General features: G+C 46.8%; 1 protein-coding gene across 4 annotated transcripts in view; it reads right to left on the reverse strand.

Moving 5' to 3' along the window:
• Positions 1 to 20,694, reverse strand: part of MACROH2A1 (macroH2A.1 histone) — a 65,111-nt gene extending 44,417 nt beyond the window's left edge. For 3 of the 4 annotated variants that reach the window (XM_015140868.3, XM_015140867.3, XM_015140865.3), the window contains exons 1-2: positions 20,524 to 20,694; positions 10,389 to 10,593 (exon numbers count right to left, since the gene is read on the reverse strand). In XM_015140868.3, coding sequence (XP_014996354.1) covers positions 10,389 to 10,560 — 172 coding nt within the window. In that variant the 5' untranslated portion in view covers positions 10,561 to 10,593; positions 20,524 to 20,694. The remainder of the gene's footprint in view (positions 1 to 10,388; positions 10,594 to 20,523) is intronic. The other variant, NM_001261740.1, reaches the window with a different exon arrangement.
• Positions 20,695 to 25,053: the final 4,359 nt, after the last annotated feature.

Below are 25,053 nucleotides of genomic sequence, written 5' to 3' on the forward strand. Positions count from 1 at the left end.
ACCCACCTCCTGTCTGCGTGCTCTAGACTTTCCTCATCCCTGTCCAGGGTTGCCTGTCCTTCAAGGCCTATCTTGCAGGAACCCTGTCCTCCCTGTCCATACCAGGCCACAGGAATGTCTCTGGCAATCACCCATGACTGTTGCAGAGTCTGTCCCCTCAGGCTGTGTCTTCATCAAGCCAGCCGTGGGGACCAGGCATTTACCAGTCTTCCTGAGGTGTCCGCTAGCTGCTTCAAGGCAAAGGAAATGCAAAGTGAATGAAGTGCTCTGGGGTCCAATTCCTTTGACTGCTAAGGTTTCTGTGCTGTGTGACTTTGGAGAAGTTACTTAAACTCTGAGCCTCAATTTGCTCCTAAGAAAGAGAGGTGGATTGAGGATTCAATGAGTTACCAAATATAAAGCATTTAATCAGTGCCTAGCACACAGTAACTGTTCAACATACTGCAGATTTTTGGAACTTAACTGTTCCACCTTTACGTAGAACTCAGAGCACTTCCCCCCATGTCCATGAAACTAGTATTACAAGACACAGTTAGAATATGACTAGAGACTGCCAGGGCCTGGGGTGGGAGTAAAAGAGCAAGAAAAACAATGCTACTCAAGTTAAGTCAAGTACCCTCATTTTCTGAATGAACAGCAGATATTGACTTTTAGCAGTCAACACTCAGATTTATAGAGGCAACATAAATATGAACCAAAGACTACCTCAGTTACCAGTTACCACAAGGAGAATCAATCAGGATATTGATGGCAAGGGAAACCAACACATCAGCCATTTCCAGAGGCCTTGGGTTTGTTTTCACGATTCCCACAGCTCTGCAGGGAACGCGCCTTCTATAAAAACCCAGAGTGTCCCCTGTAGGCAGATGGGGTGATGTCAACCCCACGAGAGGATATCTCAGCATCAGGCGCCACTATGGGCCTCTAAAGAGCCCAGCTCTGGGTGCCAGGGAACACACACGTTCAGGTCACTAAATGGAAGATGCACTTGCCTAAAAAGGAAGCAGGTGGGGTGGGAAGAGGAGGAAGAAAGGGAGGGAAGCCAGGGTCAAAGCGGTAGGCTGAGAGAAGCAGCCCGGCAAATCCAAGGAGGGTTTATGTCATCTTCTTGGCAACCAGACCTGGAAGGGGTTGGTGGGAAGAGACAGAGGGAGGCTAACTATGATTAATACCCTTTGGGTTTGTCTTCTTGCTAGAGTTTATTTATAGCTCTGAGGAGTGGCTCTTTGCTTTCAGGGGATTTTACTCTGGGTTGACTTGACTAGACATAGAAGCCTTCAGGCGGGAGAAAACAAGCAAAAACACTGTAAATATGTTCTATCGGTTGCTGATATTTTAACAGGAAGACAGTGGGAGAGAAGATATTTGCAGAATTCTTACCTACTTCCTTCTCCTTTCAGTGAGAAAGTGTTAATAGTTCTTTTAGAAGCCCGTCCTGATGGTCATCCATGGAAGACGCCTGGGATGCTGGGTCCCACTCCTGGGACACTGCTATCTCTAATCAGCTGGGCAGCTCCTGACTTCCTCTGCTTTTCAAGGTATTGCCGAGACCTCCTCCATGGCTTTTTTGGGCAGACATGAGGATCAGCCCTTGCTACATTTCTAACTCCCTCCTGTTTGCCAGCAACAGCTGACCTGCTGCGTACCTCCCCTCACACAGGTGTGGCCCACTCTGCCCCCGTGTTAATCCTAATCATGCTTCATTTAAAAATACAGGAGTCTAGTTTAATTCTCATCCTCATCAATTTCCTGGTAGCATCTGACATTACCAACACTCCCTCCCCGTGAAACTCATCATTCCTCTAACTAGTCTTCTTAGCTTTCAATAAAAAACTATTTACCATGTAGCTGCAGAGTATCTCGCCTTGTCCTGGGAGCTGTCTACAAAGGTGAGGGAGGGGTGGGGAAGGCCTGGGGTCACTAATGTGGCTCTGATGTGAGGCACGTCACAGGCACCCTATAAATCTGTGGAAATCAACCATGATTCTTTTGACCCCAGCACCCAGCTTGGGACTTTGCACCTAACTCTTTCACAAATCAGTCATTCCAAATAAATTACTGAACAAGTGAACTAAGCACTGCAGTGGTCAGTGGTGATTAAGGATGGCAGTGAAGGGAGGTTCTCCAAGGCCCAGGCCTAGTTTCATGTTTTAGAACACACACCTGGGTTCCGTAGCAGGCAGCATGAACTATAAAGCTATCAACCCAGGGAACACAGCCCCAGGCTGCCCAAGGGGCATCCCAAGGAACGCAGCCCCAGGCTGGCCCAAGATCCAGGCAGGCCTCAACTCACAGACCCATGTCAGCCTTGAGTTAGCTAAGGGGGTCTAGGGGTGTTGAGGGATTAAGGGCAGATCAAAGATCTCATATTCTCCCAAGATCTTGGCCCAAATATAAATAAGACAGCCTCTGCATACTACATGTGCCCATTATCCTTTTCATTTCCTGTATTTTTGCATTTTATTTTCTAGATTTATTTTTAAATAAAAAGGAAAAAGATCATCTTTTAAGAGACATGTAACATATGTAAGAACTAGTAACATGGATTATCTCCTGGGAAGATAATTGGATATGCAAAAGAGCCGGAAGGGCAATGCATGTCTCACTGTATATCCTTTGATAGCGTGTGAATTTTACCATTGGTGTTATTACTTATTAGAGAAAATAAGTTCAACAAAAGTAAAAAGACAAAGACCTAACGGATATGGGAAATAAGTATATAACAAGACAGATAAATAAAGCAGAAAATAAACATCCAGAAATAGCCCTAATTATATCTAGAAATTTCATGTCTGATAAAGGTGGCATCTCAGATTACCAGGAAAAAGATGAAATATTGAATTGTGTTTGGATAACTGGATAACCATGTGAAGTAAAATTAACTTGATCCCTATCTCCCACCATACAACATGGTAAATTCCAAATAAGTCAAAGTATAAATGTGAAAAACCATAAAAACACTGAGCAAAAGCATGAAGAAAAGTCTTTACAGCTTTGGAAGGAGGCAAGCTTTCCTAACAATGATTCAAAATCCAGCAGAAATAGATGCAAAGATTCCATATATTAGAATTATTTAAATAATGAATATAAAATAATCATGTGAAATATATTTAAGTAAAACTTAAAATGAAGAGAAAAAAGATGATAAAGAATGGCCAATCATTAGCCAAGCACAGTGGCATGCACCTATGGTCTCAGCTACTCAGGAGGCTGAGGTGGGAGGCTCACTTGAGCCCAGAAGACGGAGGCTGCAGTGAGCCATGTTCATGCCACTGCACTCCAGCCTGGGCAACAGAGTGAGATCCTATTTCAAAAAAAAAAAAAAGTCAAGTAGATTCAAAAAAGAATGAAATAGGACTTCTATAAATGAAAATATCATGACTGAAATTTAAAATTCAGTGACTCAATCTGTTTAATATAGCAGATCAGATACGGCTGGAGAAAGAGTTAGTAAAAATGAAGATAGTTCTAGAAGACAGATGAAAAGTAATTATCCAGAAAGTAGTCCAGAAAGACATGAATTAAAAACATGACTGAGATTAACAGATACAGAAGACAGAGTAAAATACTAACATAGGTTTAATTTGTGTTCCGTAAGAAGTGACTAGTATAGAGAAACTGTTTGAAGAAATGATGGCTGAAAACTTTATAGATGCAACAGACATGTTCAAAAACAGAAGTGGAGGACACTTATCACCAAAAGACCCTCACTAAATAAAATTCTAAAGGATGTACTTCAATAAGAAGTAAATAGATCCCAAATGGAAGGTCTAGATGAAAAGAAGGCACACTTAATTTTGTTCACACCTTTTTTGTTGCCTGATTCCAGAAACAGGTTTTGTCGTGCTGTGTGCTTGTCCGTTGGCCCAAGCAAAAGCAGAGCCCTTCATATGGAACTTGTCTACCCATCTGTAGACCCTGATGGTAGAAATAACAGTTGCATTTTGCCCTTCAAAGTGATATCATGAGACAGCAGTGAGATTCCTTTGACTTCTGAAGATTTCCAGGCAACATGGCTTATCTTCGAGATAGCAATGAGATTTTCAACAAATGGTGCTAGAACAACTAGACTAGACATCCACATGCAAAAAAGCCAAGTCTAGACACAAGCTTTACATGCTTTACAAAAATTAACTCAAATTGGATCATAGACCTAAATGTAGAAGGCAAACCCATAAAAATCCTAGAAGATAACATAGGAGAAAATCTAGGTGACTCTGGGTTTGGCAGTAACTTCCTGGACACAACACCAAGGGTACAATCTATACCATAAATAATTACTAAGCTGGTCTTTATGAAAATCAAGTATTTCTACTCTGTAAAGGACATTGTTAGGGGAATGAGAAGACAAGCCATAGAGTGGAAGAAAATATTTGTATGAAGAAGCAATAAGGTCTTTCCCCTCTCAGATCCAAGTATTATAGTCTGACTGCTGGCCTTGGGAGAGCAGGGGAAAATGGGCCCATTGCTTCACAAAGTAGGCTCAGATCATGTTTACACTCTCCTCAACAACTTCGTGGACTCTTTAGAAGGACCATGAAGAACCAGATAAAAACTGTTTATGAGCTCTACAGCTGGATTCACATGCCCTGGGAGAAGCATGTTATCAAGCTATGCTGCACTTTCACATCTTGGGTAAGACAGAGAAGGTGGAATTCCACCTCCTGGTGGCTTCCAGGCTCTAGCCTCAAACCCTGAGGCCTGACCCACTTGGATCGGTTAACTTGCTGGCCATATAATACCACATCATCAGGGAAATGTCAAAGACACATAGTATTGAACTGATTCTTTTTCAAATGCTCATTGAATGTTTATCCACCATGGAATCATCTATTCCCAGGGGAGACTGAAGGAGGATTGGCAACTTAGATTATGTGGTGAACACCTCCTAAAGTACTTCACAATTTGCTTTGTAAGAGTATGCACTGTGATGTTTCTGTGACTGGCCGTCAGTGAAGGTCATCAATAGCATATGTTAATAAAAACAAATAATTAGACTAAAGGCTGTCCTTTACACATACACAAAAGACATTAAATGTCAGCTGCTGTATCTGGGTAGTGGGATTATGAATGAGTTTAGTTTCTTAATTTTCAAATTACTCACATAACCAGAAAAGGGAACATGCACTTAAATATACCCTGCACACTGAGTACCCACTGGAGTTTCAATTTCAGTGTTTTTTCTCTAGTTGTAACCCCTTGACTCCTTAAAATTCTTAATCTTTCCTTTCCTGTGTGGTGTGGTGTGTGGTGTGTGTGTGTGTTTTAATTTTAGGAAAACAGGGTGAGGGAAGGGCTTTGCAGAACACAGCAAATGCTGTAACATAAGACCCAGTGCAGCATGAGTGTCCAAGAAGGTACTAGCAAGCATTAGCTGGGTTCTGGCCTGAAGTGTCAGTTAGTCTAAGGGAGGTGCACTCATGCAAACAAGCAAGGATGTGGGAGCTCCTAGAACCTTGGAGCATCATAGAGCCAAGCCTGACTGTCCTCTTCTTCCTGCTCTGCTTTTAGCTATCTGAGTCCGGGACACATTTGAGTGTCCCGGATAGGAAGGTGGTAAAGAGGTTTGGGACTTATTTTCAAGGTAAGTGACAGAGCCAACTGCAGGCTCTGCCTACCTCAATCTTCCAAGCTTGTAGGATTGCTTCCCACATCAGAAATGCCAAGTGAGATGGATGTTGGCTGAAATGAGTATCAGTGTAACAGGATGTGCTGCTGACAGGAACAGGCTCTCTATACCCACCTCTAGGAGATGGATGCAGGGATGGGTTGTGGCCCTATGACTACCACCGAGGGGATATGCAACATCTGATCTGAGTTAGAGACTGGAAGTCAAACAAGCTGAAACTTGGGATGAGGACCATCACTTTGTTAGCCAAAACCAGATGGCAAAGTATATTTCTAACAACATCCCTTTTCCTTGGGGTTTTATTTCATGATGTAGTCAAGTCCAATGGCTGGGCCTCATCCAGTCTGTAAAATGGCTAAAGATCACTCATGTGTCCCTGCTTCTTCCCCAGGTCAGGAGCTGGCTCCATAAACTGCACAAGGATTGGCCAAGTACCCACAGGTAGCTTCAAATTGGGGCATCTGCTATCGGAGGATGCTGGGTGCCTGCTGGAGGAGTGTGAAGGCTCTGGTCATTGACAAAAGACAGAAAAAGGAACAAGATTACTGGAGACTCCCTTCCTCTCTCATACTTTAACCCTAAAGTTAATAGTTAACATCTGGGCACTTACAATGTCCAGGCATGAAATAAGGACATCACATGCATGCTCTCACATCAGCCTCATAAGAACCTGATGAGACAGCTACTGTGATCCTCATTTTACAGAGTATAAAACCATAGCATGGAGATGTGAGTGACTTGCCTAAGCCACAAGTAAGAAGTGGCAACTCTGGCACCAATGCCCAGACTCTAAACCACACAGCTGTAGAACACAGTGGACCCCAAGTAGTCCCCAGAGCTGGTCACCAAGGAGATGCTAGTTCCCTGCTTCAGAAGCACCTAGTCCTAGGTTGGCACTGCAGCTCAGCAGTCCTCTTAGTAATCCCTGGGCATCCAGACCCCTCCCATCTCTCCCACAGGGGCCTTTGGAAGGCAGGGGGCCTGGCCCAGCTACTTCAAATGGGCCTCCATGTGGCACACCCCATCACTATGCCTGCAATTGTTGATGCCACCTGTAAGAGTCTAGGCCATGCAGAGAAGAAAACAATCCCTTCTTAGGGACTTCAGTGACACCTAAACAAGCAGGACAGCTCTGGTAACTGTTTAATAAACATTCTCCAGAAAGCATTTCCTGACACCCACTTGCGGTCCTGTTTCCCCCTTTGCAGCATGGGTTGTCCTGCATCACCATAGCCTTTCTCTTGTCTATACCTGTTTCTGGGCAGGAAGCCCTTTGGGGATGGGGATGGGTTGGTCTGTAGCTGTGTAAGGGACATTACAGCTCTCAGCAAGGAGAGCTTGAGTGAGTGGGACTTCCCTCAGATGTCTGCCTAGTGTTGGAACACCACGTCGGGGTCACATCCTTGACCAGACCCTAAGCTGTGTGAAGGCTGGTACTCCAGTTTCTCCCTCTCTCTGTAGCTTCCCCATGTTCTGGAAGGAGCTGGCCTGCACCCAGCAGGCACATCAAGATAGATAAGTGGTTGGCAGAGTCCCTCTCCCAGTTCTTGCGGGGCTGGCTGGCACCTCTCCAGGGCTCAGCTGATTTCTCCTCCTCAGAGAAGCCTTCCCCGGCCAGCTCATCTCCAAGCTCCCAAGCAGCCTGGTCCCTCATTTGGCCTACTTTCACTCCTTGCAACACTTTCAGTCTCTAAACTGTCTAGGTTGGCTGGCTGTCTCTTTTTCAGACAAGAGTGTGAGCTCCATGAAGCAGAGGCCACTCTGCCCTGATCACTCCTGCACTCTCACACAGAGCCTAGCACGATGCCTGGCAGACAACATGTGGAGTGAATGAGAAAAAGGCCTTTAGGGAAACAAAAGTGAAGAGGAGAACAGAAAGAGGGCCTGGACACACTTCCTTCTCACTCAAGGGCCAAAAAACAAAGTTCTAAGTGGGTGGATACCCAGAAGGTCTAACATCCATGTGCTCCCACATCCCCACCCAATAGGCTAAGGGCTGGCCACCTTCTGAGGACAGTCAGTGTGGGTGTGTGGCACTGTTCTGAGGGGTGGAACAGAGCAGCATCCTCAGTAGACATGGCCCCAGAGTCTGGCTCCTCTCCCATCACAAAACAGGACATAAGTGACCACAGCAGTGACTGGGCACAGCTCTGACTGCTCAGGACATCCTCCTGAGGTCAGTTGGGCCTGGCTCCATGTTGGGGGCAGGTATGATCATGCCAATGACTCAGTGCCACATGCAGGCAGAGGAAATGCCTCAGATTCAGCCAACTGGAATCTGAGGAAGGTCTTCATAAAATTTAAAAATACATATTATTATTTAATATACAAGAGCTGATGTGGCTGATGCCAGAGTAAGGATCTGCTCTGAGCTACTTTTCCAGTGATAGTGATGGGCTGTCCTGGCCAGTCCCATGCCCTGCTGTGACCTCTCCTATACACCCACAATAGCTGGGGATAGGGAGGATGGATGTGTGAGACACTGAGTCAAGGTCTCTAGCCCCCATGAGAATGGACCGCTGACATCCACCTCAGGAGCACTGGGCTCAGATTCAGAACCAGCTATGCCCAGACCAGAAAAACAGATTTCTGTGCAGCACAGGTAGTAGTTGCCTGAGATATGACAAAGCAATGATACTCCCTTCTCATGCCCTTCAAAAAAGAAGAGAAAGCTAGATGGAAGAAATGACACTGAGGTTGTACTTGACCTAATGATAGTCTCTGTTAACATCCCAGGAATGGGCATCATGGCATTTGGGAGCCAGGGGCTGCCTGGGTTTGTATAGCACATTAGCTCTCCCATTATGCGCACAGCCCCTTTGACCTTCACAACAGCCTGGAGTTGGAGTAGGGACAGTTGACTCCATTTGAGTTGTAAGGAAATTGGGGTCCAGAAAGGTTAGGTAACTCCCTCTAGGTCACAGAGCATGTACACTAACTAGGCAAGAACTAAAATGTCTTCTGTTTCCTATCTAGCAACTTCTCCCGGTCTCCCTGGCTGACTGCCAAACATATATATAGCTTTCCTGGGTGTGTCACCTAAGTTCTGGGCTTGTTTCCTCATCTACACAGAAGAATCGTGCTTAGTTCACATTACCAGGCCTGCCACCTATAAGAGTCCTTGCTAAGCAGAAAGTCAAAAGTCCCAAAATATGTACAAATACTTAAATCTAACACTATTACTTTTCATGGCCAGATGCTTTCAACAGAACACAAAAACTTTACCTTCCTGATGACTGTGTTTGCTATGGGGGAAACCCTTGGCCTTGTCTTACTGAGAGAGCAGGGAGTGCAGGAAGCAACCCAGCTCTTCCGCTGCCTGGCTGTATCACTTTGGCAGAGGTACCCCATCTTGCGGAGTTGCCCCTTTCTGGCTGTAGCAGAGGTGGCTGCAAGAATCAGAGTACTCCTTCCTGGCACCTACAGACCCACCTGATCGTGTCTCAGGCAATACATAGTAAAAGCACTACGACAGGACAGCAGGATTGGGGTCCCTTCTCAACCCCTTGCAGGCCATATACAACCCCAGACAAATCCTTTATGCTTTGAGGCCTGGCTTTCTCATCACTAAAAATGGGGGTAGTCTCCCTCCCTTCCCAGCTGGCTTTGCACAATTGCTATGAAGCCACAAATAAGACTGTATCTGTGAACAGGACAAAGGACCCCTTGGAGAGAAGGCTGAGTCCCAGACTGGGGCAAGGGAAGTCCAGGGTAAGGCTGGAATATCTTATTGTGTTAGAAGAGCAAGAAAATGTACAGAAATTGATGGAGACATGGCAAAAGGATATCAGAACCAGCCTGAAGATCAAATTTGAGGTAATGTGAGCATTAAAGTAAGGAAATGAATATAACTTACTAAATTTCTAAAAATCTGTAAACCAACATTGATATTCAAAAAAAAGAGGAAGGGCACAGGGAAAGGTTTTATTACAAAAGAATGCCAACTAAGAAATGCAGAAATAAAAGAAATTTTTAAAATCACTATTTTATAACCACCAAGAAATGAAAAAACAACCCACTGTTTTATAACCACCACTGTAATAAAAAATTCAGGTAAAATCATCAAGGGTTGCTGAAGCCACTGGGTGAAATACCGTGATACAGGATGTGCAGAAATCCAACAGATACCACCTTAACTGAATAAGCAAGCAGAACATCTCCAGTGACGGGACAAACCAAGTCAGGTGCCTCCCAACGTGATGCACAGAGAAGGATGCAGCATCTCTGATGCCATTCTCCTAAGAAAATGCTCATCCTGAATCTAATCCTAAAACCAACCCAGATTGGAGGACATTCTGCCAAACAACTAGCCTGGACTCTTCAAAAGTATCAATGTCATGAAAGATTTTTTAAAAGCTGGCGAACTGTTCAAAATTAAATAAGACTAACAAGCTGGCAGTCAAATGCAATATATAATTCTGAAATGGATCCTGGACCAGGAAAGAAAACCAAACAAAATTATAAAGTACATTATTGGGACAACTGAGGAAATTTCAAAATGGACTACGTAACAGCCAAAAATAAATACAGAAATATCCACATATATACTTGCATGCACACACACAGTGAGGGGAGATAAGGCAGATGAGGCAAGACGTTAACAACTAGATCTAGGTGAAAATGTTTCTTGTACTCTTCTTGTAACTTTTCTGTAGGTTTGAGCTGTTTCAAAATAAAAGAAATAAATGTGGTCTTTTGAGAACTATGAGAACTTCTGTATCTGAGCCAGTGGTGTCTGGGTTGACTGAGGTACACTCACCTGTCAGGTATTCCAGGACGGCGGCCATGTACACGGGTGCCCCCACTCCAATCCTGTACTTGGGGTGGCCTTTCTTGATGTACCGCAGCATCCGCCCCACAGGAAAGATGACTCCTGCTTTGGCAGACCGGGAAGTCTTGGTGGACTTCTTCTTCCCACCGCGGCTCGACATGGCGGTGGCCCTGGAGGCGGATCAGTGAGCACACTGTGAAGGCAAGAGGCACACCGGTCAGGGTGGCTGGGGACAGCACATGTCCCCTTTCCAGGTACACTCCGGTCCCCTGGAAGGCACTGGGCCTGCATGCAGATGCCACTGTCTGTAGCTGCGGAGCCCTCTGAGTCCAGGTGATGCACTCTGCTGGAGCAGTTTGATCCCTGAAAAGAAAGGCTTGGCTTTGCACAATTTATACCATGACATCGATTTTATTGGCCACTTCCATTTAAATGTTACACTGACAATGACTGCTCTTAAGTGCCTTGCCATTATGCCACACGATGAAAATGAAAATGGGATTTCTTGGCCACATTCTATACACTTGTTTAATAATTGCATTTTCATACACTTGAGACTGGGGCTGATAAATTTACTGAAGGCTTCATAAAAGAAAAAATAGCTATGACACCTTTCCCTAAAAAGATGATGTAAAGGCAGATACCTAGATTCTCTGATGAAAGCAGTGTCTCTATCTTATGATTCTTTATCTGTAAGAGGCAAGAACAGCTTACAGGAGTCAGTACAGTGTATAGCCAGGTTGCAGTAAGAGGCCCTCTGAGCACTTCCAGTCCACCGGATGGGCCAATCTTTACAGAAGAGAGAGAGGTGTTTTTCCTTCCTTGTTCCCAATCCCCATCCAGTCACCCAGTCCAAAGGAAAAGCCTCCTCTACACCTCTTGGGGGGTTCTTTCTCTCCACCTCCAGTGATGGGATCCTGGTCATCACTATTTTAATCAAGTGGTCACAAACGTCTCCTGAGAAGGTCTCCCTACCAGAGCCCCCTCTCTAATCCACCCTCTACCCCATGGGTGGGGCAATCTGGGTACACACATATCTGAACATGCCCCGGTCATGGCCTGAAAGCTTTCTGTGGCTGCGACAATTCTCAAGATAGAACCATGACTCTTGGCCTGCCATGTAATGCCCTAGAAATCTAGGCCTGGCACACCTGTTCAGCTTTGCCTTGGGCCACTTGTGGTCTAAACTAGGACACAGGGAGCCACACAGGTTTCCCCCCAAATACCCTTCCACTTCTTTTCTCCCTGCCTGGGCAGTGGCTGTTCCCTTTGGCTGGGACCTCCATTATCTCTTACACTTGCCTCTGTCTTCTGCCAGCCCACAAATGTTGGGATCTGGCTGTTTCATCCTCAGGGCCCCACGTGTTGCACATCACAGCAGTGATGTACATGTGCCCATTCTACCATCAGACTGCAGGCGGGTGGAGGGCTGCCCCTAACTGTATTCCTACTGCAGCACTACCCAAGGTCTTGAATGTTTACTCGGAGCATCCTGTTCATTTACGCATTCACTTCAGGGACGATGCTAGGCAGATGTGGTCCCTGTGGAACTGGTGACGGAAAAGTCAATAAATAACCCCCTGGTAATTTAAAAGATTAATGTGACGTATGCTTCAAAGGGAGAGTGCAGGGTGCTAGGACAGTGGATATGAGGGGCCTTGGCCTGTTCTGGGGCCCCCTAAAGTCTTCCCTATGAACATGTTTGCTCACTGAACCAATTGGGCAGGTCTCCCATGTGCTGATAAACTGAGGTCAGGCTCCATGGTGTTTGGGGCCTTCCAGCACCAGCAGTCAATGCAGTGACCACTGGAGGCCACAGGGACAGGAGTTCCTGTCACTCTGATGCTCAACCTATACTAGGGACATTGTCAGGACATGCCATGGTCCACACTTAACACCTCTCTGACCCCAGGTGCATCTCAAATCATCTGCCTAACAGAGATGGCTGTGAGGGCAGCAGACAGAATTCTGGGCTCTCTGGAGCTACTGTGTAGACAGGCCCAAGAGAGGTAAGATGGCAGAGGCCCTGGCTCTGGAGTGATGTTAGAAGAGTAAAGGCCTCTGACATGAGCGCCCTGTCAAGGGGTACCCAGTCTTAACTGCTCACTGAGGGCTAGAGAGACCCAGGGGGGTCTGGGTTTTTCTGAAACAATTAGTTAGATCCCCTCCTTGCTGCGATGAACTCCATTTTAAAACATTCCCTGCAAAAAGGTGCCTGTGCTCACTCTGAACAGGAAACAATACGTGTATATGTGTGTGTGACTGTGTTTTCAGGCAAGGCTGTCACTGGGTTTCCTAGCAGTCTTTTGCTTTACTACAAATGTGTTTCACAGACCAACAACCCAATGCCTTTGGACTAAGAGCTTTTAAATCGGAATGTCTCCCCTCTTTCAGGAGGGGAGGCCTGTGGTCAGTGATGATTAACAGCAGCTCAGCCCCTTTCCTACTAGAGCACAGACTTCAGCTTTGTTTCTCAGCTAACCTGCTGGGCAAGTCTGGGGCTGCCTATGTGGGAACTGGACAGTGTTCTCCTCCAGAGAGGAGCCGTTAGCACTCAGAGACCTGGCAGGTCCTAGACACACTGACTCCTTAAAAGTGATGCTCTTTGTCTTTCTCTCCTCTGACTCTAGCGGAGTCTTTACATCAACATGCCAGCGTCTCTCAGGTCTCTATGCCAGTGCGACACCTGGCTGCTGAGCCTCGGAGCTCTGTTCTGATTGCTGATGGCAAGGGCCTACTTACAAGTCCCACGGGTGCCTTGAACTCTTCTGGGTCTCTCAGCCTCATCAGTGTCATTGTCATGCACCAAGCTAGCCAAACAGCAGTCAACCTGGCCCCGACTTCTCGGCCCACCCCACAGCACCCAAGCATTAGCCAAGCTCTGCTGAACCGCCTGCAGAACGTCTCAAGCCTCTTCTCATCACCCTCCCTGCGCTGGTTCAGCCTCTTTACTTCTGACCTATTCTCACTGCACCAGTCTTAATCCGTGGACACCAGAAGCAGCTCTGCCTACTCTGAAGATTCCCCATCAGCCTGAGCTTCTGAGCTAGCCACAAACAGCATCCTTCAGCTACTTTTGGTGGCACTGCTTCCTGTCACCCCTGCCCTGGTTCACATGGCCACCCCTGACTTCTTGAGCCTGTCACACTGTGTTAAGGATGTCTCTGAACATGCAGTTCTCCTGTCTGGAATGCCCTTTGTCCTCTTGTCAACTTGCTGAACTGACACTCACAGCCTCCCTCTGCCATGGAGGCTTTGTGGACATGACCACAGCCTGGAATTGCTCACTGTTCCATGTTCCCATAGTATATATATCCCAGCACATGCCTCTCCAACTTGACTGAACTGCAAGCCACTTGATGTGAGGCACTGTAGTCAACTCATCCCAAGAAAGGTCTGAAATATCACAGCTCCTCCAGTGCCACCCTGCTGGCAGAAGAACATCTTCACTTCTCATTCTGAATCAGGCTCCTGTCCAATAAAGCAGCCTCAAGTCTGTCTCCCCAACAACGGGGTTGTCTTGCAGAGATTCTGTACTTTACCCCTCCCCATATTCTTTCTGCACTTCTAACTATAGTTCCCCAAGCTGCAGCCACAGCTATGAAAGAATTCTGACTAAGCCATGAAGCCTTATGACATCCAGCAACGTGTGGTGGTTTCAAAACACCCTTTTGAAAATCAACTCACAGTTGTGCAGTCTCCAGGTAAACCCATGAATGTGCCAGGTCCATCCTGCTCTTCAGAGGTTTATGCAGGTGTGGGCAGCTCCAGTCAGGCACCCATGACGGGGAGAGTGACTGTGAGGCTAATGGCAATTGAGCATTATGATTAATAACTAGAAGTCCAAAGCCAGACTGACCTGATTATAACCATGGCTCTGCCACTTACTGGCTGTGCATTTTTGAGCAAGTGATTTAACCCCTCTGAACCTATTTTCTTATCTTTCAAGTGGAGATGATGCTAGTAAGGGCCTCAAAGGGTTGGTGGCAGAAGTGAATCAAAGTATCCATGTAAGGGCCTGACACTCACTCACTGGGCAAGTTCTCAGTAGTTAACAAAAACAACAATGTGTATAAGATTAAAAAAAGGCCATCTTCTTGCAGAACAGATCTTGGACATTTCACTGAAGATACTGCTAGCTTCTGTAACAGTAAGTCTCTACAACTTATTTCTCACTCCTGAAAAATCCAAAATGGGTTTCCATGATTGGCTGGTGTTTCTTCTCCACCTAGCGATTCATGGATCCAGATGCCTCCCATCTTGTGACTCTCATATCTTCAATGCGTGATTCCCAGGGTTGCCATGGAAAGAAAAAGACCATGGATCATAACCTATGAGGGTTTTAAGGGGCCAGGCCTGAGAGTGGGGCACATCACTTCTGACTATGATCCATCAACTAGAACTTAGTCATGTGCCCACAACTAATTGCAAGAGAGGTTGGGAAATGTACTCTGGCTATTTACTCAGGAGAAAGGAGGAAACAGCCACTCTCTGTCACATGACAAACCAATCTGAATGCTGACCCTAACCCCAGAATGAGTTACCAGCCAAAACCTATTGGGCCCTGTTTGACCCATGTTCTGCATCCAGCCTTGTTTGAGAAACAGACAGCCCTATATCATAGACAAAGCAGCTTCCTAAGGACTCGGCGTCTCTGCAGGGCAGTGAAGCTGGTCACGGGAGAACAGTTATACTATCCGGTCAAACTGACAAAGATGTGTTCTTCCATCCTTCAGTAAACCAGGAGCCTTCACTCATGGTTCTGCATGCTTTGAAGACAATGATAGGTCCTCAGGCAACTGTGTCTGTTCATCATTGCATGTTAGCTTGATTGCCCTTTTGGCTGTTATCAGCCTAGAAAATGAAGGTTCTGTGATTGATCCTGAAGGGATCTCTGTGGTCTTTATCTCTGCAACTCCTCCAATTATATATCAATCACAATAAACATTAACCTTGTTCATAAAACCTCAAAGCCTACCCAAAGACAAACTTCTGTAGAGGAGCTATACGGAGAGATGAGTCAGGCTAGAGTGAGAAGCAAGAGAATCTGACCGCAGGCCCCTCAGCAATCGAGATGCGACTGGAGCAACACAGTCTGTTCTTGGCGCACAGGACTAATTAGAAGGCTGGCTATGTAGACCACATGAATAAGGTGGACATGAGAACAAGCTGTGCACCACTAGGAGGGGCAGTAGGGGCAAGGAACCAAAGTGCCATGGAGGCCCTGCCACACCCTCCTATCCCTCCCCAGCAGGCATCCTAACAGGCTGCTCCCTGCACTGCAGACCACCTCCACTCCCACTGGCACCTTCAGCACACCCAGGACGCTCAGTCTGGACTCTCTACCCCTCTGTCTGGAGTAATCCTGCCTAGTGGTCCCAATGCCTTCTCTGGCAATGATCCATCAACGTGCTCCCTCTTCTGCATTCCTGCCAGGGCCATGCCTTCTGTCAGTCACAGTCTAGTTTGGGGAAGTTGCATGTCCAGACTCCAATCTTGTGCACAGGCCCTGTTGACCTCCAACACATCTCTCTATTTGCAACAACCAGAGATCCACCAGGATAAATCTCTCCCTTCCAGTACCCTCAATGGATGTGTCAGCTGCAGACCCAGGGCCCAGCTAAAAGTGCCTTACAATCTCCCTCAGCCTGCCCCTATTCTTTAATATACTCAATTATTTTTCTTAGTCTTATGTACAGTACTCTGCAAATGCAGTTTCCAACCCTTCCTTCCATCATGATTGCCAGTCACTCTAGATCCCACTTACACATAAATTCTGAAACCAGCTAACCCATTCTTAGCACTCAGTACATGGTATCATCATTGCCTGTTTACCTGTCTGTCTTGATGTAATGAACCAATTTGCTCTACTCACTACTGTATCTCCAAGCACCCACCACCCTGCCTGGCACCTGGTAAACACTCAAATGCCGGCTACGAGGTAGCTGATTAGTTGGCACTGACAGTGGATGGGGAGAAAGGAGAGGGCAGCATTTCCAAAGGCCACAGGACACGGAGCTATGGCCGGTGGGACACCAATCAGAGACCTTCTCTTGGACCATTCATGTACATACACCTGGCAAAATCCCCATAGGAGCCCAGACACTCAAAATTCAGGGAGCTTGTAGAGCTACCTTGGGGATTCTCAGGAAAGGAACACTCCAACTGCCCTGATAGCTGGGCATAAGCCACACAGACGCCTTATGACTCTGTGACAGTTCTATGGTTCCAGTGACCTCTCCTCCTGCTTCTGGCTCAGTACCATAGACTGCAGGAAAATACCTTCCTCACATCTGTAAGAGATTGACTCCTGTTAAAGCTATAGCACAGAAACCCCTTAAACAATCAGGACACTCATGAAGCCACTGGAATAGTCAATCATGAAGTCTTTTATTATCTAAGCAATGAATACATGCCTATTGATCCCGTGTAATATTGATTAGAACTGCTGGGGAGTTGCTAGTCAAAGAGCCCTATCTCCAGCCCCGGAGGATAGAGGAGTCTGAGCTATCAGTACTTAAATAACTGCTGATGAGGAATAACCATCCCATCCATTCTGGCAGCTGGATAAATGCCCACATATCCACATGCATTTGTCACCTTCCCATCAACTCCAATCACAAAGGCAAACCTGAGACACTTAATTCTGAAGGACAGGACACTAATCCTGTTTACGGCATTCTCTTCCCTCTTCTATCACACCAAATGATTCACAGTGTCACCCGCTGTCATGTCCCCAGAGGCATGTGGATATACTAGACAACCATTGCTCACAGAGCTGGGGTTCACAAGCTGCACTCTGATTGGCTTGGATCAGAGACCTGTTCTTGTATGCTAGCCAATCAGGAAAAATATCTCTCTCCATTCATAAAACACCATATCAAAAAGTGGGCCAGATGATTAAAGAACCTACAGTCCACTCTCAGTGAACTATGGGATTGCAAACAGAAGGGAGAGACCAACCGAGATGGTAAATAAATCGTAAACCATGCATTTTGTTCCAGCAGATGTGTCTTACTCCTGTTATGTTTTCAGTGGCAGGAAGAAACAAAACACAAACACAAGTGTCATTCACCACAAGCAAGAAACAGTTTTGGGGAAGCTAGTCGGGGGTTGAAATGTCACCACTGCAAAACCATTCTGTGACCTGCTTCCCCAGATGCACTGAAGGAACTGTGCAGCTTGTTACATTTTAACAGCAAGTTATCGCCTGCCTGCTTTACAAAAAAACTTTCCGACATACTCCTCTCTCTTTTAAAGGTTGTGCCAAACTCTAAGATAACCAGTCTAATGGAAGGTCATTTAGAGAAAAGTTAAAGTGTGGGCTTCAGAGAACAGGACTCTGATGAGGCTTAGTACGTAGAATCCACTCATTATTTTTTGAGTAGACGTGTTCCCAATAAGAATAAAAAGAACACCTGATCCTGTCTCTCTCCTGCTCAGAACCTTTCCGTTGCTTTTAGGATAAAGTGTGGGTCTGACCAGAATCCTTTGTGATTTGTCCTGTTTGTCCCTCCCTGAAGCCTCACCTGACTACGCACCAGGACTCAGCCATCCCAAGCCTCTGGCAGTTCCCCACATAACCTCTGTTCTTTTCTTCTAAGATGCACACATGTGGTTCCCTAGGCCTCAAACACCTGTCCCCATCTGCCCTCCTTTGCCCAACCAACTTGACCTTTCCGTGCCAGATAAGGGCTCACTCCTGGCTAGGTTACTGCCCCTGCCGGGGGCTACTTGGGGCCTTCTGCACTGACTTTACAACAGCTACTTGCCTGCCTTCTCCCAATGTCAGCTCCCCCAGGGTAGGGGCTAGGCATTTCTTAATCACAGCTGTGTCCCCAGTGCCTGAACAGGAGCTGATTCTCAGGAAATCTTTATGGAAAGACTCTGAGACACTGACCTGACAGGTTTGGTCCAAGCAAACAAGCTATACAACTCTTTGGAATGAAGAGTTGACTCACTCAGGCTCACTTGTAAGTGCTGAGGCAGGGCCCAACATAACTCTAAACCTACAGAATGTGGGAAGGACCCACAGATGTGGGCCCCACTCAACTCCTGCCCCTTCCCAGCCCATGTTCTAGCAGTGGGGCTCTGAAAAGCCTGTCACAAATCCTTGGGGACACTCGAATAAGAACCAGAGGCTGTTGCAATTCTGATGAACACCACATATAGAGTCTTGTTGGGTTCTTCAGCTTGAGGTTTTCAGTTTATGCTTTTATTTAAATAAATCTCCTTTAGGTGACTTGGGGCCGCATTAGCTCTGAAGGCAGGTCCCAGAACACATGCACTCTGAGGTTCTCAATGGGGAAGGAATGCGAAACGTTCCTCAAGTTCTCCTCTCTCAGGGACCAGAAGAAACAGCAGATGGAGACGTGCCACTCCCTGACACTGGCCCATTTGGTAAAAACTAAAACAGTGGCATGGTTGTATATTAGAATGTCACATGTGAAGTTCCAGAAAATCCTCAAAGTTTAATAAAATGTGAGTTAAATTGTGCCTCCTTCTAAAGGCCTGCCTCAAACAATTTTCATTGACACAACCCTCTTAAGGCCTCATCTAGGGATCAGCATTGACAATGGTAACAGATCAAAACCAAAGAACAGACTGGAAAGATTTATTTCTCCTTGTAAAACTAGAAGGGGGAAGAATTTGAAGTCTTTCAAGAGTTTTGTTGTTGTGTTTAAGAAAAAATAAGTTTAAAAACATACTCATCCTCATCGGAGAGTCTCTTGTGCAAGACTGAGATGCTGCTGCCCAACTCTAGTTAAATGTGTACAAGGGATATTAATTTCAGTTGCAGGCGTGAGGTGTCCATTTCAGAGTTAACACCTCTGACAGCAGGCTAGTAGCCTAAAGGTGGCCTGCAGTAGGTGAATTCCACCTAATTTACAACTCGGAGTCTCCCATTCAAACCTAAGACTGTTAAAAAATGCCGACTCTCCGGAGCAGGGAGCTTTGGAACAAAGCACTTCCCTCACCCCCCACTTAAACGGTAAAACCTCAAACCACAAAGGTGGAAGAAAAGAGGGAAGTGCCCCCTCTAATTGTCTATTCTTACGTGCTGTTTACTGGGTCATTAAAATCTTACAAGGCCTTTATAGTCACTGTAATTGTTGAATTCAAGGTTTGTATCAGTTGTTTGTACAGAAGTCTCTCACTTTGAAACTCAGAAACATTTCCCCTAACATCTTGTCTAAAAGAACCTTTCAAGCAATGTACTGACCAGCTGCTTGAGTGATCTGTGGCCCCTGCAGGAGTGGGGGTGGGGAGCGCCATGTCGCACACCTGTTGTCAGGTGACACTGCCAACAGCATCCTGCGCACTCACCTCCCCACTCCACCCCACCCCCAGCGAGGCTCTTTCCTGCTGGCCTTCTCCACCCGGGGAAGCCCACAGCCTTCCGGAGTTACCTTTAAAAAAAAAAAAAAAAGCAAACCCTTCCTACCACAAAGCAAACAAAAGGTTGATACCAAGACAATCGGGAGCAGCGGGGGTTCCCGTGGCCCCTCTCCAGCCCACCCTTGGACCACTCCCCGACCCGGTTCCCAGCTCCAGCCCGGCTTCAGTCCCGCGAGTAGCCCCGCTCTCCCCTCCCTGCAGATAGCGAGCCAGACGCCTACACCTCGGTCCCCCGGGGCTCAGGCCCGACTTATTGTGCCGGGGCCGGCAACTCGCGGGCCGGCGGGGGCCTCACCAAGTACAACTCCGCTCACAGCAGCTCCCGGGCGCCCAGGCCCAGGCTGCCCAGCCAGCGCCGCGGGGCCTCCTGCGGCCTCAGGCCTGGCCGGTGAGCCCGCCCCAGGAAGGGTCACCAGGGGAGGCGCCAGCACTGCCTTTTTCCCACAAAAGCGCACAGGAGCGGGCAGGGGATGCATTTCGAAGAGAAGTTGGTTTCCGGGTTTGTTTCTTGAACAAAACCAAAGGGAATCCCGCGCGGCCCGACAGGGCCTGGGAGGGCGTAGTGCACGCGCGAGGACCCGGCGTGGGCCACACCGAACCCGGCGGCCCGAGCCCGGCCGAGCACCACACCGGTGCGCGCCAGGCCGGGCCGCTCCCCGGCACCCGCGGCCGGACCCGAGCGGCGGAGACAGGGAGTGCGGCAAGGGGCCCGCGCGGCACTTACGCGGCGGCTCGGTGGCGGCGGCGGCGGCAGCTGAAAGATGTCTCGGCCTGAGCCCTCCTGGCCGCTCGCGCCTTTTCTCTCCGCGCTCCTCGCTGGCCCGCCCGCCTCTTTGCTTCCCGCCCGCGCGGCCCGCGCTCTCCCCCTCCGCCCGGCGCCGCTGCCGAGTGAACTGGAACCAGTCCTCGCGGCCGGCTTCCCACAATGCACAGCGCGCCGCTCGTCACATCCCTTCGCTGCCCCGAGCGTACGGCCTCCGCGCCCGCGCCGCCTAGCGCCCCGGCCTTGACCCCGGGCCCGCGCCCTGCCAGCTGACGCCGGCCGCTCTGCGCCCAGGGACCAGCCCGCGCCCCGGACACGAGGTCCGACCCGTGACCCCGGCGTCGCCCAGAACCCAGTCCTTGGGAAGGGCCAGGACCGCCGGAGAGGCGCTTCTCCAGGGCGCGTCCCAGCCTCTGCATCTCGAGTGAGCGCCTACTGTGTGCCTGGCTCTGAGCACGGGACTGTCGTCGCCACGGCATCCTTAGGAACCTTCTCACTAACCCAGTGGGAAGGCACAATGGCTGTTACCAGCGATCGCTCTTCCCTCCCTAGCCAATGCCAACTCCCCCACCCCCCGCCTCAGAGGCCTCGCTGTCTTTAGATACAGGCCACCCCCAAGCCCTTGTCTGCCCCAAGGTCAATTACTGCGCACCCGGCTCCCCTGGGGTCCTTCAGCTAATCCCCTCACCCCAAGGCTGGATCCTGCCTTGCACGTGGAAGCGGTTAGCTACTTGGCTTCAGCAAAAGTTCACTTTCAGACCCAAGTTGGGAATTACTAATATAAACAGTGATTCCTTATCATCACACGCGTTTTTTAAAAACTGCGGACAGGCCGAAAGAGGAGGGCCCGCCACAAAGCCCTCTACGTCTTCCTAAATTGGTTTATCGCCTGAAGGCATTGGTGCCCCATCCCGGGTACTTAAATGGGGGCCTTCCCTCTACTCCCCTCCCTCCAAAGTGTGGAGCGGGAAGCCACTTCTCCATCCAGCTGTGAACTAAATTTGGGTAATAATACACATCCCTCAGGGTTGATGTGAAGTTTAAAGTGCCGCCACTGGGGATTATGCAGGTAATTAGAGACCCCACCCCCAACCCCAGTCCTCAGGCTGCGCGGGAATCGCAGCGGCAGTAACCTCCACCTCACCGGAATGCTTTACTCGTTAGTGTAAGAGTTTGCAAAACAATGTCCAATACCTGCCATTCATGCATTCGTTAATTCAATTAAGTACTGAGAACGTATTTTATGTCATGCAGCAATTTGGGTGCTGGATATGAAACAGCCAAGAGAACAGGCAGAAGTCTCTGCCCTCCTGGGGTTTGCATTCTAGTGGGGGAAGGAAAGACAAACGGGAGAATGTGTCAGAGGGTCTCCATGCGGTGGAGCAAAATAAGGCGGAGAAGGGGAATAGGAAGTGTGAGATAAGAGTGAGGCTCAAATATAAGAGAAGGCCTCTCTGAGAATGTAACATTTAAAGCAAAGGCCTGAAGAAATTGAGGGAGCAAGCCATGTGGATGTCTGGGGAAGAACTGCCCCAAGCATGAGGAATAGCAAGTGCAAAGGCTAGGAGCGTGTCGGAAATAGTCGAGACACAGCGAGTGTGAGGTTGGAGTAGAATGGGTGAAGGGGAAAGTAACAGGAGATGAAGCTGGAAAAATGATGCTTATGATGCTTCTGGTCCCAAAACAAAGCGTTATGGATGTATGAGGATTTCCCAAGGAAGGGATGTCAGGAAAGGTGCAGAGACCCTCCCGCACACCACACCTTGTTGTTCCATCCTTCTCTGTGTCTTTGGGCAAGGATTCTCCGTTCTGCGGGGACCACCAGGTGAAATTAAAGTCTACAGTCCTCCAAGAGCTGATCTGGGGCCGGCCCCACCTCCATGCCCCTCCACAGCGTGCCTTTCTCATAGAACACTCTAGGACCTTTGTCCTCTGGAGCTGTTCAGTGCAGCAGCTCTGACCTCATCCTTCTCCAGAAACCTCCACCTTCTCTCCCCTCTCTCTTCCTGCGCTTTGTGTGTCCTGTTCTTCCACTTCAGTGACCTGTCTCCTCCCCTAATCTGGCTCAGAGAGGTGTACCAACTGCTGCTGCTGCTATTACTTCTTCTTCTTTTAAAGGTTATTTTTTCCAATTAGAAAATAAAGCTGTGCTCACTCTGAAAACATGAAAAATAAAAATGCTCAAAAAATAAAACTCACTCTACGTTCATTGCTAGGAGAGAACAGGCTGCTCCCATTGCAGCCTTTTTATCTATATACACTTAATATTAAACATATAGAGTTTCTACTCCATTTAGTGATTGCACCTGCATTTTAAACTTAATGGTTCCTTATGAACATTTTACTGGGTAGTTGTTCTACAATAACATTACTGCAACTGTTTGGGTTTCCCACGACCCTCTTAAAAATTTTTGAGAACCCTGAAGAGCTTTTGTCTTATAGGTTACATCTATCAATATTTGCTTTATTAGAAATAAAAACTGAGAAAAAGTAAATGTTTATTAATTTATTTTTAAAATGTTAACATGAAAAGAAGTTATATTACATAAATAATGTATTTTAGGAAAATAATTATATTTTCCAAACAAAAATAATTAGTGGGAAGAGTGACATTGTTTTACAGAGTTGCATGGTTCTTGAACGTCTGGTGTAATAGGAGGCTGGCTTCATGCCTCCTCCTACATTCAGTCGGTCACTATATGTTGTTTTGTTTGAAGTATGTGAAGAAAATTCAGCCTTATGTAGATATGTATATGGGAAAGAATAGAAGAATTTTTTTTTTTTTTTTTTTTTTTTTTTTTTGAGACGGAGTCTCTCTCTGTCGCCCAGGCTGGAGTGCAGTGGCCAGATCTCAGCTCACTGCAAGCTCCGCCTCCCGGGTTTACAGCATTCTCCTGCCTCAGCCTCCCGAGTAGCTGGGACTACAGGCGCCCACCACCTCGCCCGGCTAGTTTTTTGTATTTTTTAGTAGAGACAGGTTTCACCGGGTTAGCCAGGATGGTCTCGATCTCCTGACTTTGTGATCCGCCCATCTCGGCCTCCCAAAGTGCTGGGATTACAGGCTTGAGCCACCGCACCCGGCCAGAATAGAGGATTTTAATCGCCTTTTCAGACAATTACAGATGCTCTTCTTTCATACTACACCAAAATGCAAGAAGGAGTCGTTTCTTAAAGGTTAAGCGCAATGTAGAACCTGAAAAAAAAAATCGATAAATTTTTGAACTCAGTTAATACATTAAAATCCTTTGGCCTATTTTATATCTTGACTGGGTCCTTTAGCTATGCATGATTTGGTAAAATCATACATTGGTCATTTGGGAAATAGCAGTTCACTGATTTATATGAATCTTACAAATGTAAACACATTTCATTGTACAATATTAGAAAAATCACATCTATTAATAGCACCTCTGATCTCATGTGAAGGTTTTCGAGTATTGGGAAGTTGTCAAGCTCATAGTGGCAGATAGAGTTTCCCAAAATTGTAATTTCTGCTTGAAAGCTCAAGTTTATCACTGACAACATAATGTCACAGCGATTTTCCTAGAAGTGACAGGTTCATTTCATTCATTTTCAAGAAAATGTCTACCACAAACAAAGAACCACATTATGACTTTCATGGACCATAGGCATTTTTGCCTCCATGGGCCCCTTCCTCTACTAAAAAGACAACTGCACTGGTATAAAGACAAATACATTAATATCGTATATTAAAACTGTGCCTCGTGGAGCATTCAGCCCTACATACACCCAATTCTGAATACCCGTAGTTTGTCAGGTGTAGCTTCTCCATTAGAAACAGTACTCAGGCCCCCAGGACTTTATGGGTCCACAAAAATGTCTTAATTTCTTTTAAAATTAGAAGGAAATGAAGGTTAGTTCTTTTATATTGAAGAAAATATTTTAATATATAACGTTAATATATTTGTCTTTCTACAAACACAGTTGTAAAATATTTTTTTCTATTGTCTTATAGAAGAAGGGACTCATGAAGGTAAAAGTGCCTAGGGCCATGAAAGTGTAATGCAACCCTGCTGTCAGTCCTTGTTTCAAGAAAAACTGGTGTTCCCTGAGAAAAGCAGCTAGTTTAACTCACAGCTCAATCGCACACGTGCTTCTCCCCAAGGTGACCATCCTAACAGAAGTGCTTTATGCATACTTCCCATTTGGTCACATGGAATATTTTTAAATGTGTTCTAAAGGGTCAGATTTAATAAAATTAATACATTTTACTGTTTCATCAGGACATTCTTAAGTTAAACTGGCTCTTTTTTTGGCTGCGAGTGCTTGATAATCAATAATAAAATGATGATCAGTGCGGGATGATGCCATTGCTGATTTGTGGTAAGTCACCAGCAGTTTTATCCACTATTGTTCTTGCACCATTAGTGCAAAGATCAACACAGGGAAAAGCCAAATAATGTCTTAATGTTAACATGAGAATACTTGTGACTTTTTGTACCTCCAGGAAGGGTCTCAGTGACCTTCGGT

This window comes from Macaca mulatta, chromosome 6 (assembly GCF_049350105.2).
Source record: "Macaca mulatta isolate MMU2019108-1 chromosome 6, T2T-MMU8v2.0, whole genome shotgun sequence".
Classification (NCBI taxonomy): Eukaryota; Metazoa; Chordata; class Mammalia; order Primates; family Cercopithecidae; genus Macaca; species Macaca mulatta.